The 17,888-nt window shown below is 34.3% G+C and overlaps 1 protein-coding gene across 1 annotated transcript in view; it reads left to right on the top strand.

The window, feature by feature from the left end:
* Positions 1-17,888, top strand: part of LOC115445809 (MAGUK p55 subfamily member 5) — a 140,923-nt gene that overhangs the window by 8,590 nt on the left and 114,445 nt on the right. Inside the window, 2 exon segments of the mRNA XM_030172253.2 lie at positions 7,295-7,428; positions 10,526-10,965. Of these exon segments, the coding sequence (XP_030028113.2) occupies positions 7,408-7,428; positions 10,526-10,965 (461 nt within the window). The 5' untranslated portion in view covers positions 7,295-7,407.

Here is a 17,888-nt window from a genome sequence, read left to right as displayed (position 1 = left end):
AATTTTAAATGCGTTTCGATTGGATTCCATTTTCCACCGGTATGTTTCGGTTTACGAAATTCATGAATGCTTATAATTTAAGAAGATAGATAGGTCAGGGTTTAATGCTAAGATCTTGAGATTGGTGATTAGTCAAGGCTTAATTTTTTTTAAAAACATTTTTTATGTAATCAAATGATGAATAGGCTCTTTGATAGTGCCACGACAGGCAATAAACAGTAATAAGCCAACTACAAAAAAAAAATCTACATGTAATTCCAATACACTTATATTAATGCAATATTACTCCGGGATTTGAATTTTTTGAAACCCAGTATTACGTCCAAACAGAACACATACCTGCGTAGCGGTATTTACAACGCAGTTATACCTTCTAAGACGGACTTTCCCATACTAAAGATTACAATAACTTAATACATACTGGGAGGCCCAATATATAAATCTGCCATTTGGCTCATGTCGGAAACAACGGGTTACGTGTTCTCTGCAACCTGCGTTGCGTTGCCAAATCTTATATTCAGAAAGCCTGTTTAACAAACAAGGTAACTAGATATTTGGATAGAAATGTTCACTGTACCGAGCATATACAACTGGAAAATTAGTAGCCGCAGAGGGAAATAGCGACAAAAGCATATTGCAATTTCGAATTTGACCAAAGAGATAGATTGTGGGTGCAGGTTATATGAAGGTTTCAAGTGAATATTATTAAAAAAGAAAAAGATTTACAGCGAATTTACTGATAGTAATTGTCTTGTTCTAGAATTAAAATTGTTCTACGTGAAAGTCTTGCAGAATAGGATAACTTCGTGATTTCGTTCGTTCTCTTCGAAAATAGCCATCTTTTAGTGGCACATTCGTTTCGTCTGTTTCTATAGAGTTGTTGAATTTGTGACAGTTTTCAACCTATATTTACTTCGTCTATGGCTCGAAACTCCAAATAGAAATAAATTGCTTTATTTAACACGAGTGACGCAGCAATTTCCTATTTCTTCACAATGACGGTTCATGACGTTCGTTAAAATGAAAATACGAGTCGATATGATGGAAATAAATATATAAAAATGTATGCATTTTGGTTATTACATTTTCGTTGCGACATGAAATTGTTGAGGATACATTCACTTGACTAACATAATGATTTCTTACGTTTACACGAATGTTAGATTTCAATAGAGAAGATGGTTGGAAGCTTGCACAAGCCTGGGATTCTGTTCTATATTTATTTAATTCGGAACCCAAAAGACCGGCTGCCAAACTTCAAGACACTGTGTGCTCATTCTGCGTAGATCAGACCGTCAATAGGTAAAACATTATAATTGTAAATTGTAAGTAGATATTGTGATTTCGACTTTTCGGGCGACCAACACCTCTGTTCCCCCTATGACCATGAGGGCTGCAGTCTTCAAAATGTCGGGAGAAAATTACATTATATAAAACCGCGATAAAATCCGTAAAATAGTTTTGACTTACATTAGCTATTTAATATAAAATCACTACTCAAACTAATGCGAAGGCAGTAAAACAAAACTCAAACGAATTGCAATCCCAAGACATTGTTAGGATCTTGCAAACGTTATGAGCAATAAAACGTTGTGCTATAACGAAGTTTGTTAGTGCTCAAGCCGACTCAAAGAGGTGGTTTATCGGATTTTTCCCGTTTACTGCAAAAATGTTGCTCTCATTAACAACGTTAGGTGAAGTGTTGATAGCAGTTTAAACGTATTATCGTCAGTGTGTATCCGCAAAACGCTCTGCAATTTTGGACATTTCATATCATATTTTTGCTAGCGAAGACGATAGGTTAAGGGCCAACTAATGCCGTTTGTTGAGTCATATCTTTGTCATACATTTTATGAATTACATGTTTGTTGTTAATTATTTGTCAATTTTTGTGTATTTCCATTGGCATAACTATGGATTTTATCTAGAGGGGCAGGGAGCAAAAATATCCCACGAAGTTCAAAGCCCTGCAAGCGAGGTCCATGTAAGCCCAAGGCTTTTTCTAGGTTGGAACCGACTGCCCTTGCCCCCCTCCCTTGTAGCTACGCCTATGTGTATTTCGGATAGTACGACCCATATTACCAGAATTTCCTTTTCTAGGAATCGAAAGTAAAATACTGCTTCAACAATCAAATGCATTCTTAATACACCAATATTTATTATGGTTTATTTTATGATATTTACGGCGAATAAGTGTAACAGAGAACCCTTAAAAACTACCATCGATAGTATCTTATTTAGCATCATTGCATGAAGGTGATTTTAAACTGTAATTTAATTTGTTACCCGAGGCGCGAGGACAATGAAGGGCAAACGCTTCGTAATTACGTACCAGTTAGAACAGGTTAGTTAGATTCAGTTGTTAGTTTGAACAGTGTATCAGAGTTGTTAAAACTTACACGCTAAACAGATTTTGCCTTTCCATTTCTAGAAGATTCCCATTATCATTAACATGTTTTATTTCCTGACACGGTGGTGTAGTTATATTGCGTGCGCGGTACGACGTCGAGGGTTCGAATTCCGGGTCGTGCAAAGTAATATTGGGTTTTTCTGCTGAATATCTAACCCCGGGCCAGGAATTATTGTCTGATATAGCGATAGGTTCACTCCCATCATATCGAGAAGGAACACACTTAGCGATAAATAGGTGCACTGCATCGCTGCGTAATCCTTCCGTTAGTTTAATTTACGATTATTATGGTTTTCAATCATTCACTAATTACATTGTTCTAATTTTTAAATAACTGGTCGCTCGTAACACTACGGTATGCGCCTTCTACTCACTTTTTTCTACTTTTGACGTCAAACAAAATCATTAAAACACTGCTGTTTAAATTCTAGGGACATGATGGTTAAAGTAATATCTAGTTATTATAAGAATAACAACTAACTCAAGGTCGGCAAAATAGTTGTAAAACGCCAATATTAATGAAATAACATCTTGATATTGCACATATAATTGAAAAGGGTCCCGAAAATGTAGCGTCCAAAACATTGAAATAAGTTTAATCACTAAACTATTCCAACAATATATATTATGAATGAAGCAGCAGGTTAATTTAGAATAGACGGCGGTAAGCTTATAACTGTGCCTTCAAGCCGATCGCTATAACAGTTTCCAAGAAAAACTGCGACATCGAGGCATGTGAACGGACAGTAGGCGGTAGATGATATTTCTTTAAGTTGTACTGACATGAGTTTCCTTTATAAGACGTGTGTCCTATTTTTCTTTTCTGAATTTATTTTTTTACTATTGAGTCTATTAAAGTTCAATTATTTGTTAAAAATATCTAAACATAACATAAAGTAAAATGCTACCCACTAAAAAGAATATCCCCAGTATTTCAAAGATTACAAGTATAACATTTGGTGTTATAGGAAAAAGCTAAGAAAGGAAACGAAAATAAAACCCTACATAGCAGATGGAAGGCTGAAATAATAAAACGCCATTGTGCGTACCGTTTCGAACATTTTTCATTTTTACTGTTTTTGGGGATATTAAACATACTTCCTCGTTTTATATAAACTTTTTAGTTTTCTCACGGGAGACATAAAACCTCTCTTAGAAACGCGATGAAAAGCGAACGGTGCGAATGCGAATTTATAACATTTATGTCAGTAATAAATCCAATAATTTCTATCTTATAGTCCCCATCTCAGTTTTATAGTGGTACTGAACTAAGTATGTAGTTTCTATGATTTTAGAAAGTGCTTTCAAATATTCTTCTTTTGTTTTATTTGTAGAAAAGATTTATGTTTTTAGAATTTAGAACGTAACGAATTTGAAAGACATTTTCGTTGTTTTCATGTTATTTAATAATCTCTGTGGAAATAACGAGTACCACTTGCTTATGATCTACAATACGATAGAGGATTTAAATTAGACTGTATATGCTGATGTACTGCTTACACTAAATAAGAAACCAACCCATGAAAATGAAAAAAACAAAACATTTGAATGAAATTTTAATCAGACCAAGTTCTTTAGTAACGTATAGTTTTATTTTAATTCAGAAAATTGCGCAAATGCGTTTTCCATTCCATGCAAGGACTTTCGGAACGTAGAAGCGATCAAAACCTAATAAAACAATAGGAGTTGGAAATAATTTGAAGAAAATACTGCGACATCTGCATATTTCCCTTGCTAAAGCGTTGGAGGAACGCAGCAGCCTGAGTCACGCTCGACGCTCGCAGAACGCGTGCGTTGATTGCTAATTCGTTATGTTATGGTACAGACGAAATGGCATTCTTATTTAATGACGATCATATTTCACTCACGCACGATACGCCAAACTTTTGGCGCTAGGAAGTGGAATTTTTATGGATAGTAATTGATACGAGGACCTTGTGCTGAGGAACGGCAAACGAGGTCAACGATAGATTGTTTCAGTTTCATTGGCGATTTACATACTTTTTAGAATTATAGTGGTTTTATTGATTTGAAAAGTACTGTGCATAAAAATTGAATTTTAAACTTGAGGAACTTTAAAAAATATGGTGAACTCGATGTTTAGGATTGCCAAGTAAGATTATCTTGGTAAACTACACGACAATGGAATATTTGTCATAATTGCCTATAATTGCTTGAATCTATCGTGGAAATGCTTGTGCTAATAGGCAAATGTACGGAAGCACCAAGCTAACTCTATCACCGGTGCTGGTCAGGTGGAGTAACACTACACGCCATAGATGGCAGCTTATGTTGGAGCTGGTTTCCTCTACTCGTAATACTTTAATGAAATGTTAAATGACAGGCTGATTGGAGTTTGATTCTAGAAAATTAACTGGAAATATTGATACAGTTGCATTTAATTGAAATTTTATTGTTTGCACAACAGTATCTTCGAAGCGGCGATAGCCTAGTTCGGTGTGGAACGGTCTGCCAAGACGAACGTCCGCAGGTTCAAATCCCAAGGGCACACACCTTTGACTTTTCTAAAAAATCATGTGTGTATTCTTTGTGAATTTATCGTTCGCTTTAACGGGTAAGGAAAAACATCGTGAGGAAACCTGCACACCCGAGAAGTTTTCTATAGGAATTTCGAAAGTGTGTGAAGTCTGCACCAATCCGCACTAGGCCAGCGTGGTGGACTAAGGCCTAATCCCTCTCAGTAGTATAGGAGGCCCGTGCTCAGCAGTGGGCAAGTATATAATACAGGGCTGATATTATTTATTTTTTTATATTTTTATCTTCGAAGCGAGTTGTTTTTGAGTAGGGAGGCGCGGTATATGTTAGTCTTTTTACAATGCATTAGTCTATACCGCTGGAGAAATCGTAGATACTTTATGACATAGTTTAGGGTGAAGACAAAAAAGTTGGGATCAATGTGGTCAATTTTTAATTGCTTATTTTTTAGCTTCCTGTTATCACAAAACACAATACCACACTGTTTGTTGTAATACAGCAAAACGACCAGACTCCAAAGCATTCTTCCAATATGAATTCTATAGTATTCATCAAAATATGTATGTTAAGCCAAACGGATTCTCGTAGATTGGCACAAATTTGAATTGAATTTTTGCTGCAGACATCTTGAGAATATTAATCGCCTACCGTAGTTGTTCCAAGGGGACCATAAAAGGTATTCCAACGTTATATATTTAGCTGTGAATTTTAAACCAGTGTCATCACGGATTACGGCCGAAATGTTGACGAGGTAGTGAGTATCTAATTTCCATTGGATGGGTCAAGTTTTTGACTACGACAAGAGCTCGGTTGTAAAAAGAAATGCAAACCGTTTCTGCGATATACGTCCAATCACACTGCAGTGGAATATGGCTGCAAGGAAGAAAGATTATAGTAGAAGATGATCGAAGACGCGAATGATCACAATACCCATGAGCCATAACCATAGCCAGTGACGGCTCTATTCCAAAAACTAAATTGACGCTGGCAGGTCATGACAGTTCTTTATATTATGTTATTGTGTAGCAATCAGTATTTCTACCCAATAATTTTAAAGTGTATTTCACCCATAAACGGTAGCGACATCGAGATCGTGATCTACGGAATATATTTTGTTTAATATATGTACTCGTATAAAAAATAATGTATTCAAATTAATAATTGCCGCTGAGGCGCGGCGGTTGGATTTTTTTGCTACTTCTGGGATGCCATACTCTCCAAAACACTTAATTCACTCGAAAACTTTTTTGGCATCTTATTTTTCAACATGTTTAGCGTTTCGCGTAGTCTCGGATTTATGTAGTCAGTTTTTAATTTAATAACATGGAAAATAATTCTGAAATCGTGAATGAGGAAATGTTTGCTGTATCTTTTTTGCTTTTTGCGTTGAGACTGAATAATTCAAGTGGAACTTTTCATTTCGCCTCCGGATATTTTCTACTTTATTTATTAATGGACAGGAAATATATTGTGATATGACTATGTTAATCTTCTTTATGAGCAGGATGGTTTCCGAAATGCTGATGGTGCTTTCCGAGAAGACTGATGGGTTATTTCGAATTGTGGGAGCAAATTAGTTTGTCTAGAAGTAGTCGGATATTTAAAATAAGGATTAAAAAATTACTGAGAAGTATAATAATAATAATTTGCTAATGTTTAGTTATTGGTTCGGGTTTTGTTAGCTGCGTTTAGAGATCATAAGTACGAATGCCACTCAACAATATGCTGTTAAAACACTGTCACGAAACCTTAAAAATTTCTAGATTTGCACCATTAATTAGATATCTATATTTACTTGAATCTCCCCTTTCTAGTCTAGAGAAATGAATTGCTGCATTATTAGGATGTTCTTTTCTTTACGACGGCAGGCAGACCACATCCAAAAGTCACTGACCGATTCCCATTATACTGTATTTGGCATCGACTCAAGTCTCTCCGATTATTGTTTTATATTGTAGCCCATAATATCAAGTTGTATTACAATGTGGAGATAAGAGAATAATGATACGATATTGGGTTTAGGTTTTGTTAATGTTTTTGTAAGATGAAGGGGAAAGATGTTTAGTTTTTCGAAAACGATGGTTTCGTGTGGGTATAAAGGAATACTTTATTGTTAATCATAAATAAGTCACATTCATTATCTTGATTTCTGATTACATTTTATAGGTAGTTGGTATGTTATTCACCATTGTTAAGCTTAGTTTGCTATGTATTTATATAGCAGATGTTGGTAAACGATTGAGATCTGAAAATTGGTCTCCACTGATTATAAACACTTCTAAAATATTTGTAGTAAAAAACTAAAACTATTATCTTCTTTATGATAACTATGATGACTATGGGAAATTTGTTTAGATATCAAAATTAATAAAAATATATTTGTTACAGTATCAGACATCGGACATAACGTGGTGCAAGATGCATTCCTCATCGCTGTGGAGGAGCAGGCTCGGCAGCGCTTGCAGCGGCTGTCAGCGCTCAAGCGGATCACACCAGTTGACATGTCCAAGCTTTCTGTAGAGGTAAATCATCTTATTACAATATATTCTATGAATTTAATAAATGTGATTCAAATATGTTTACTAGAAGTATAGGCATATAAAGGCCGGTTTTATCCCGGAAGACAAATGATCGTATCATAATCGTAATAAAGGTCTGTGTCAGTTAATCATCAAAGAGCGAGAATGGGCGAGTTTAATGGTGGATGGGACGAGCATGCCGCTCGTCTTATGGTAAGCAATAAGCAGAAGCAACATTACAGAACTTTGAATTACAAAATACTGCTTGGCAAGTCGTCCTGAGACAAGGTATTCATCCTCATAATGCCTAGTAATTACGCCAAATGAAACCAAGTCTCTATCCTTTCTTCGCTTTATTGATATCAATTGAAAAATATGATTAAATCGATTTTATTATCTTGTTAAATGTAAAAGCAGTCGAGTTTTTTTGAAAACAATGAAAAAAAATGTGAAGCAAATTCCTAAATCAGTGTATAGAAAAACCATTGTATATATATTCATAGTAACATTTCACGCAGGTTCACGCACATACGCTCTGGTCCCAGTAACAAGAGCATTCGTTACCTACATTTCATAGATGAGTGCACTCGAATCACTACAAATGCTCCCCTCGTTTTTGCCTTTTGTTGTGTTCCGGAGCGTTTTTATTATTAATGACTGACAGAATATGAAAAAGGCCTCAATTGTGATTAGTTACATACGTAACAATTTCAAATTTATAAAAGGTTCTTAAGGTTTAATTTCGAAAAACAACCGTTAGTGAAACTCAAGTATTGGTGTTTGAAAGTGTAAAAAAATAACCTAATAGAAGATAACAAGGTTTAGGCGCCGAATCCTTAATATATTATTCCATCGATTAGTTTCGAAAAAAGTAAAAAACCAATGTTAAGTGTTTCCATTTGCCTTTCACATTATTCTAATCTCAAGTGTTGGTTTTTGTACAACTTTGGGTCAAATCGTTGCAGAGTTAAATTTTGCAAAAAACCTTTCCGCGGACGTCCACATGTAACACGAATATTGTATTTCTTTAGCAATATTATATTATACTTTTTGTAACAAAAACAGGTCTTCATCCGTCTCAGTTTGACCAGATCGTCAAGATCGATGACTGTTAGCAATCAAACTATGTCGCGTTTCGACACGAACTAAATATACAAGTGCATTGATTAGTCAAAAGTTTTCTTGTATTTAAAATAAGCGGGGTCAATGATATTTGATATTAATTTACATTTTGATATATTACCTCTACCGAAATGATGGATTGTCTGGTCAGGAAGTGATAAGTACATGTGTTTTTTCTAATGTCTGTTATTATGATAACAGTGACCCAAAAAATATTCTATTGGATCTAGTGAGCCTAAATAAGTTGTTATCAAGGCGTCTGAAATATCTAAACTGAGACTTCTTTTAAAAGAAACCGAAATCCTAATAATTTTCAAAATACATTTTTAAAAGAATATTATTGTGTTTGACGTTCTGGTCAAGTTGTAATATTGCTAAAAAAATAGGTTTAAATGAGGTCGTCTAATGTTTTATGAAAGAATGTAACCGCGTTAACATACTATAACTTAAATAGTTATGATTATGATATGATATTTAAAATCTGATACATCGTCTAACATCTCTTGCTATTATAACAATACCCACTTACGGCTTTCTTATTGCGCTTGACCTTTTAGTTTATTTCCTCCACTTAGTGTCTATTGTTCTGTCTATGGCATCTTCAAGCTTGGTTAGATCGTAGATTTCAAAGACCTTTGAACGCCTGTAATTTTCATAGTACATAAAGCACTAAAGAACTAAAGTGACCTAACTCAAAATTTCTTTATTTTATGATTTTGTTAAAAAACTACCTTCCAAAGCATGCTGTAACCCTATGACGAGAAAAGACAAAATTATATAATAGAAACAGAGATTCTCACTTTCGACGACCGCTCAATTCATTGCCTTCTGTATTGTTCTTAAATCTTTTTATTCGTTTCCCAGAAATTGTCTATTTAGAGTTGCATCACCTTAGTTGTAAGCGTGCGATAAATACGTAGTACATATGTATACTATAGATAAAAGGATCACAAGGCGGACCATGAACGCTACAAAGTACAAACATCGAAAGTAAAAATTAAACAAAAATTCGCGAAAAATACCGTAAAGTACTTTTATTTCAATGTCTAACATTCGCGTAAGTATACGATGTTACTTTTGTTTCATGATATTATGTTTTGAAGCAAATCCCATGCCCTATTTGGCATAAAACAAAGGGTAACTTATTAAAGAAGAGTTGGTTTTAGATCGAGATTCCTATCTCACAACAACTTATTTGTTTAGTTTGTGAGTCGAACCTTAAATCTGACTTAAATGCTGCCATACATTAAACATACATGTAATTACAATGGTTTGTATTTTTTGCGGACAGGTATTTCGATGAGTTAGGCATTCTTTATTAAGGTAATCTGATACCGAGTAATGACCCAGTGACATTCAAATTCTAAAAATATTAAAATGATTCTAAAGATCTATAACAATAATCTTGGTTTTTAAAAAGGTGAGTTTCCTAATTTTTTGACACAACGGCAGGGCGGCATATTTCAGGCGACTGTTAAGAGATTAATCTAACAGCTATCCCATTAGGCGCCATTATAATTCAACTACGCTGTGAGCTGTCCCTAGGTAATTGTAGATACTTTGGTAACTGCATAAAAAGCTTTATATTTTCATATCAAAAATTAGCAATTGTCTACTTAAATATTGATACGACATCACGAAAAACTAAGCTGCAATATATTCCCTAGATGCATGACAGAAAATGGATTGAAAATAAACTCGACTCGGTCACGGGTATTTATTTTATATTTTCTATGTCCTCGTTGAGATTTACGTCGGAGCAATTAAACGTTACCTCTGAAACGTTCGTTCTGTTTGTTCGCAATGGCTGAATGTTTGTGTACGTGAATATCCGAAAGTATTTCGATCGCATTTAACTCCACTCGGAACTCTTTGCAATAAAAGCAACAGCAATTAACTGCATCGATATTTTTGTTCATTACAACTTTAAATATATCAATGTTTTTAAACGTGAACTATAAAAGTCCACTCTTTTCAGCTAAACCGCCGTAAAAGAGCACAAGCAGAAAATAGACAAGAACTGAACGGGTACATCGCAAACTCCACAGTATACGTCACATCGATAAACGAGAACGGAGCTATCGAAAGCAAACCGACGATATCATCACCGAAATCACAACTGAAACCACTACAAGCGAAACCTAGTCCAGTCATCGCGAACGGGGTGAAAGAAGAGAAACGAGAAGTGATAGTAGAGGAGAAATCAGAACCGGAGAAACACGAGAAAGATACGAGTGAAAAGAGTGTTAAAGTGGAAAGTGATGGTTTGAGTGATAAAGATATAAGTGACGCGTATAGTGTGGCACGAGAACATTTGAACAACGGCAGGAGTGAGAAGCTGCTTGGCGAACAGCCAGAGCACAGGATCAGAGCGACCGCCATCGTCGAGAACAACAAGCTCGGATCCGGGGAGGGCCGGTAAGTCACTTGTAGAAAATGTTGTAGTTACATAGATGGTGGTGTACCTCTCTCTACCATCTTCTTAGTGAACTGTCATGCTTTGTAATAGATCTTATCTAGAATTAGATGTATCTTTAAGAGAAGCTGCAAAACCACAGAAAAGTATCTCTGATATGTGATGGATTGGCTTCAAGTTTACATCGATCACATTAAATCATGAGCCAGTACAAGAAAACGTAAACTTTAAATGCTAGCGGAAAATACAATAGCATTTATACTTATTTCAAGGCTGCATATAATGATATTCTATTAACATGTAGTATTCTTTGAAAAATTCCAACAAACGAGCAAATTATTTACAACTCTTTTGACAGAAAACTTTCACATATATATTTCTCCAAATATTTTCGTATTACACGTCGTATTAAGTAGATTTTCGTATCCTAAATCTATGACGTTTATTTTGGATATTGGACATATTGGACCAGGCGCTGTTTAATCAACGTGGATTTACGAAGCTGTTCAAAGTAGAGACAATTTACTAGTTACGTTCAAGGGGCTATTGGTTAAGCCAATACAATTTAGAAACAGCAGTGACCGTACTCAATTTATCGTTTATTTAACATTTGCATTGAACATTTAACGTTAAAAGTGGATGAATATCGTATTTCCATTTTCAACATCGCACCTTTCGTAGGTTTAACTCTTCAAACGGTCTCATTAGTTAAATATTGCTTCATTAGTAAATAAACCAAGTGTTAGGCTAAAATTTTACATCTTCTTATTTGTTTTAAGTGTTTTTTTTTATAAACAAATATAATTTTATTTTGTTTTATAATATTTTTAATCTATTAATTGATCTTATTTTGTAGAGATGCTAATATTTTAACCCCTACAATGAACCCTCTAAATTTACTATGCATCGTTAATGCGGTCGTATAATTTAGAAGTCCATAGGCACATGAATGGATTTCATCTTATCCCATGTTAACGGTGATGTGCGTGCATTAGCTTATATAACTATTGTGACTATGTACAAGAAAGACTTGGAAAAAAATACAAAAGAAGTACTGAACAATTGATGACAAAAAGAAAGCCCGGAGTTTCTTTCTGCCTTTCTTCTTCGGGTAGTCATCACTTAGGTAGCTAGTGAAAGGCTGGTAGGTTAGCTAGGTTAGGGCTCATGTCCTCGCCGGTGAGGATCGCGACGCGTTACCCTTCTATTTCCCCTACTTGCCAGCCCGAGCTGGTTACTTCGGTTTGTACCTAGTCTTTTGTATAAACTTTATCCCTAATTTAAAATCTCCATAGTTATATAAGTGATTTTAATAGTTGTTTAGAAATAATAATTATTCTTATTCTTTGTTTTGACGTATCATAAGTGCAACTTTTGTTCGCCTACGTGATAAATAAAGTATTTTTTTTTTTTTTTTAATCATGAGTACCAATAGTTCACTACTTCAATGGAGAAGAATTTTAAGCTCACCAAATAGATGTATGATGGAGTAGCGAGGGCTGACTGCAGCCTGATATTATTAATGATTTAATTTACGTCTATAGATTGACATTTATGTTACCTTTATACCGAAAAATAGCAAAACTTATATTCCGTGAATGGTCTGAACTGGGATTTGGTTTAGCAAGTAAACTTGCAGAGGTCAACTACCGCAAACAATTTTTACCTTGTAAACAATCACCGCTAGCTGACTTTTGTAAAAGAGATGTTGGCAGAGCTTGCGAGTAATTGAATGTGTATAGAACTATTGAAATATTGCCACTAGTGCAGACGGATCTGGAAGTTCTTAGGAAGATATCGGAACTTGCTAATTAAAATTTAGCATTATACATGGAGCCGCGAGAAAAATCCACAAAACAAAACAAATATTACTGACTCACGAATCCTTCAATTTCCTTACAAGCGACAGTGTTCAAAGTGAACGGCGGTTCTATATTAGGAAGCAGGCGTTAAAAATGAGTGGTACAGTTAGGACGACCTTAGAAAGTAACTAGCGGAGAAGCCATAACATTGACACCGCCGGCCAAGGCTCTCAGCTGGCGGCTTCGGTTACCGCGTATGTTCACGTGTGTTCATTTATAGCAAATCGTACTTTGACTTTGAACATTCTTAGATTACAGGTTAAACCTTGTTTAGAACTTGTTTCTTTGATGACTCCAGTGGCAAAAGAGCTGTTTGTATAGCGATTTTTAACAAAAAATAAGAAAAAGTCAAGGTCATAATAATTGCTTACAATAAGTCCTATGCGCCAGCATGTTCATGTAATAAAGGCGTGGTTTAAATTATGGGGTAAACGCATGGTTTATTTATTATTGCTATTGATAAAAACCAGTTTAGGGAACTCAAATTATTTTAATTTTATCCGAAAAAACAATTTGTTTATACGTAAAGACTAATCTTTATTCCTCCACCTAATTTATTCACCTGATCTATGGTTCTGGATTTGTATTTGTTTCTAAGTGGTTCGGTAATCATGTGATTTTTATGTTATTTGACGGCATATCCAACAAATAAATCTCAATTATAAGGTACCGTGTCAATGTCCTCAATCTAAATATTCAATTTTATTATATTACAACTAATTTATAATCTCCCACGCATATTTATAGCATCAAGTTATTATTTTGGTCGAATAACAGACTTAATACAAGCGTGTCGGCTATTTTTTACAACGCAAATTATACTAGTTAGGAAATACCCAAATTGACTTGGAAAATCGATTTAGACTAATTAAAGGTTTTATGGAAATACAGTGATGATTTCTTCATGAAAGCGGATTTAAAAGCAAGTCTCCATACCAATGAGACAACAATTAACAAGGAGTAATGAAAGAGACGAACATTAAGAATTCAATACATTACTCCGCAAGATAAATTGTTTTAAAATTGCCACAAGTAACAATTACTCAACAGTTATTCTACGGTATTGTACAAGAAAAACAACTGTGAAAAAGAACTAAACATAAATATGTAATGGATAATTAAAGATGTATTAATTTTCCTGTCCGCTGGCTAGAGACAACGGCAATTATCAAGTTGATTACCAAGATCTGGTATGTCACAGTCGGTATTGGATCACTGTTTGATGGTTTGCTGTTTGATCCAATGTCGGTTGAATGGTTGGTGAAAAAAATTATGCTATGGTGTGAATTATTAGTACCAGAAACTCATAAGAAAGATAAATAATGGGTTTGAAACGTATGATGATTTTTTCAAGTAATTAATATGTCATTTAATTTATTACTTGAAAAAAAATCTATAAGTATATAATTATTAATAGCGGCTATAAAATTGTTCAATAATCCGAGAATATTTTATTAATAAATAAGTAAATTAAATTTCCTAGATTTCCTAAAACTACAATTAAAACGGATTAAACTGGTATTTGCTCTTTGTAATTAACTGATAGTCAAACATTACAATATGAGTCATCTATTGAAGTTTTATTCTCATAACTATTGTAGTTCTGACTAAAACAATTGTTATAAGATTTCGTTCTCACAGCGTCGTTTCCGTACGGGCTGACGTACGTGATGATCCACTACACTACGGCTGCGTGCGCGCACCGCGCAGGTACCTACCTCAGTCAGTCGCCGGCACTTGCTCGAGTGACACTTGCCGTTACTTTGAAAAAAAAAACAATTGTCTACGGGGTTGTGTTACCTGTCCCCCACCTGTTACCCCACGTACATCTCTCTCGCTCCCCCCCGCGACAAAAGCAGGGTTGTTTGCTTGCGCGCATTTGTGTTTAGTTTTTTAAACCTACCTGCCGTACGTGCTTTCCTATGTAAATTCCACAAATACCAGTGTTTAGATGGTGTATGAGTGACTCGTGTGTGCATTGTGATGTATATGTATTTGTTTTAGTGTGTTACCATTACCAGGATGCATTACAAACAACTGTTTAAAAGGTAATACAATAATTACATATATTCTATATTTAAAACTTTTTTTCAACTAAATAATAATTGTTATTCTATTTTTGAATTGACAATTTTATTTTTATTTTCATTAAATTATGTACGGCAGTTATAGGAATTTTGTAATGAAGTTAGAGTTGCAACGTATAATTACGTTACGATACAACGTCAGAGGTTTATCCATGTGTAAAGGCATGGGATATTGCGTGTTCGTGTTCTTATTGAGGTAAAATGTACAGTTTCATGTACAATAACCACAGACAATACGTTTTATCAATTCAAATTCAAAATTGGAACATATATTAAATAACATATTCCATTATAATTTAACGTATTATGTATGTGGTTTTAAATGGATATCTGCCATAAATATGTGATCTAATATATCCGATAGTCGATTGTTGTCCAAATTTTATTAAAGATACGATTTTTTTTCTTATTTTATGGTAGAAAATGTTAACATCATACAAAACTCTTATCAGGCCATCAAATCTAATAACAGCTCTTACTGAACGAATTAATAACTAACATCTACGTGTACCACAAATTCGTTGGATTACGTTCATTTGTTTACATTCATTAAATCTCCAGCATGGGGAAACACTGCGTTGACTCATCAAAATACGCATTTACTACTTTAATGCGTATAAATCAATTCAAAACCAGTATTTAAACACGTTTGCTTTACATCTTATATACTTAATATACTAGTAAGTACAAATAAAGGGACTCCTAATATTATTCATTCACGAATGAATTTTCATCACAATTGCAGCTTCGGGACGGGAATTTAGGTTTTGGTATATCTGTTTCATCTAGTTGTCTTGTTTGCAAATCTAATTTAAGCAATTGCACATAAAAATGTTGAACAATTCAAGCAAAATAAGTAAATAACATAGATAAAGATAACAATTCATTGAGATTTTTTTATTCTCCGAACTGAATGCGGGTCCTTACATTGCTATCCGAACGGATAACAAAGCGTGTTCCATTACTGTTTACTAGTTTCATCCACAGAGGCGTCTGCTTTCTATGTGGTGTTTTAACAGAACATGATAATTTGTAAACAAACATTTTACTCAATTCGTCATGTATTACATCAATAATTCATGCTATTATAATTATCTTAACATTTCTTTTTACGAATTTAGATATTTACAAAAAATTGAACTTCAGTGTGTTTATTAATTGTCTAGGCTTATTAGAATTAATGCGCTGTATATTATAGTTATATTTGTTATTATATTATAATTACATATTATAAAATAGAATCTGTTAGTTTCCTGACGTGATAATATTGATCAAATTATGATGTACAATTTTCATTGACAGGCAAAACTGCGGTAAAAAAACAAAGTATAAGGTGGAAGTGATGAAACACAAAAAAACCACGCGGACGCAGTTTGCAAGCTACATACAATTGTATTTCAAATTTTGAAAAACACATGTGAAATATTTCTCGTCCCAAATCGAATGCGCGAGTAATCGCGCGATATAACTAAATTAACAAATACGTAGGAGGTATTGTTTGTTCAGCTGGTGCAAGGAGTGCCTTGTACCTTCGACTGCGAACATTTCAAATGAAAACTGTCAGTTTATAATGCTGCTCGTGATGCATAAGTACGAGAATGTGGATCCAGGATAAGAAAGTTATGGAGCGTTGGGATTTCAATTGCTTATTTTAAATCAGTCGTAAATCAAGTAAAAATCTATGAACAGATAGGAAAAAATACTACAATCATGCATTTCTTGTTGAGAGTCTTTTCGTTAATCCCATATAGAATGATCTATCTGAATGTGTTTTTTTTTTCTTTATATTATCTGCATGATTTTGCATTGAGACTAATAGTTATTGTGGTGATCTTCGCTCTGGTAATCAGGATCTGTCCTTCACGCTAAAGAGGCAACTATTGGTTGGATGATAATAATCGAATCTTTCTGAAAACTTCACCCTTCGCAACTCTCCTCTCCTGCTGACAACCATGCGCAGATCTACGGTTTCGCTACAATTTATCGTTATAAGCCCCATATAGCCAACACGACGTGACCGCGCTGGTTTACGAACACTTAATGATAATGTCAGCAATTTTAAAGTAATCACGTTAATTTCCGTTATTACGTGTGAATGTGCTATTCTCTTTATTAATTTGCCAATAATGATTCAATTGACCTTAATGTCTAATACTAAATGGTGGTGATATGGAAATGTACTTGTGGTTAGTGACGTGCACTACATTACTGTGTCCAATGAAGATAATATAGCGGGTGTAGGAGTATGTGTGACGATGGTATATCTTCTTCCTCCTGTAGGCAGTTTGTTCCCGGTGGCAGCGGCCTTGCTGTGCCGTGGCATTGCCATCAGGCGGACTGCTTGTTCGTTTGTCTACTAAGCCAATAAAAAAAGTTATTCCTCTCCACGTTCCAGCGTTAGTCGGTATACCATATTTCTTTTCGAGGTATTTTTATTAATAATTATTTTTAATTCTTTTTAGGTTACACTTGATTTGTTAAAGTTCACACAAGATTATTGAAGTAGATGTTACACTTTCACTTTTTTGTTTTGCCATGATTAATTTTCGCGATTCAACTACCTTTTGTAACTTATTTTTGGTCAGTTGTTTGTGTTTTTTTAAAGTATTGTTACTTTAAGAGTTGCATAATACTTAGTTATAAATTGTTCAAGTATATTTTTATCGCAATAATTATCAATGTTCTGTTTTAGATTACTTCTAAAAAGCATTTCTTCAATTTGGTTTTAGTTTCATATATTTTTTTATTCTTTAATATTTTTCTTATTAATTTAAATTTATTTCGTTAACGAAAACCACAAGCAAACAGGCTCCTAATGTATCTCATAGTCTTTTGTATTCTTTATTCTCTAAAAATATATTTTCTATTTGATATTGTAACTAGCAGCGCCCTTCTCGATACTTGTTCAAATTCCCAGTATTATATTCATATTTTTTATCCAGTGTTCCTAGAAATATACTAGTTTGAAAGGGACTT

The sequence above is a fragment of the Manduca sexta genome, chromosome 11 (assembly GCF_014839805.1).
Source record: "Manduca sexta isolate Smith_Timp_Sample1 chromosome 11, JHU_Msex_v1.0, whole genome shotgun sequence".
Taxonomy (NCBI): Eukaryota; Metazoa; Arthropoda; class Insecta; order Lepidoptera; family Sphingidae; genus Manduca; species Manduca sexta.
The sequence above is the reverse complement of the archived record's forward strand: the minus strand, read 5'-3'. Positions and strand labels throughout refer to the sequence as shown.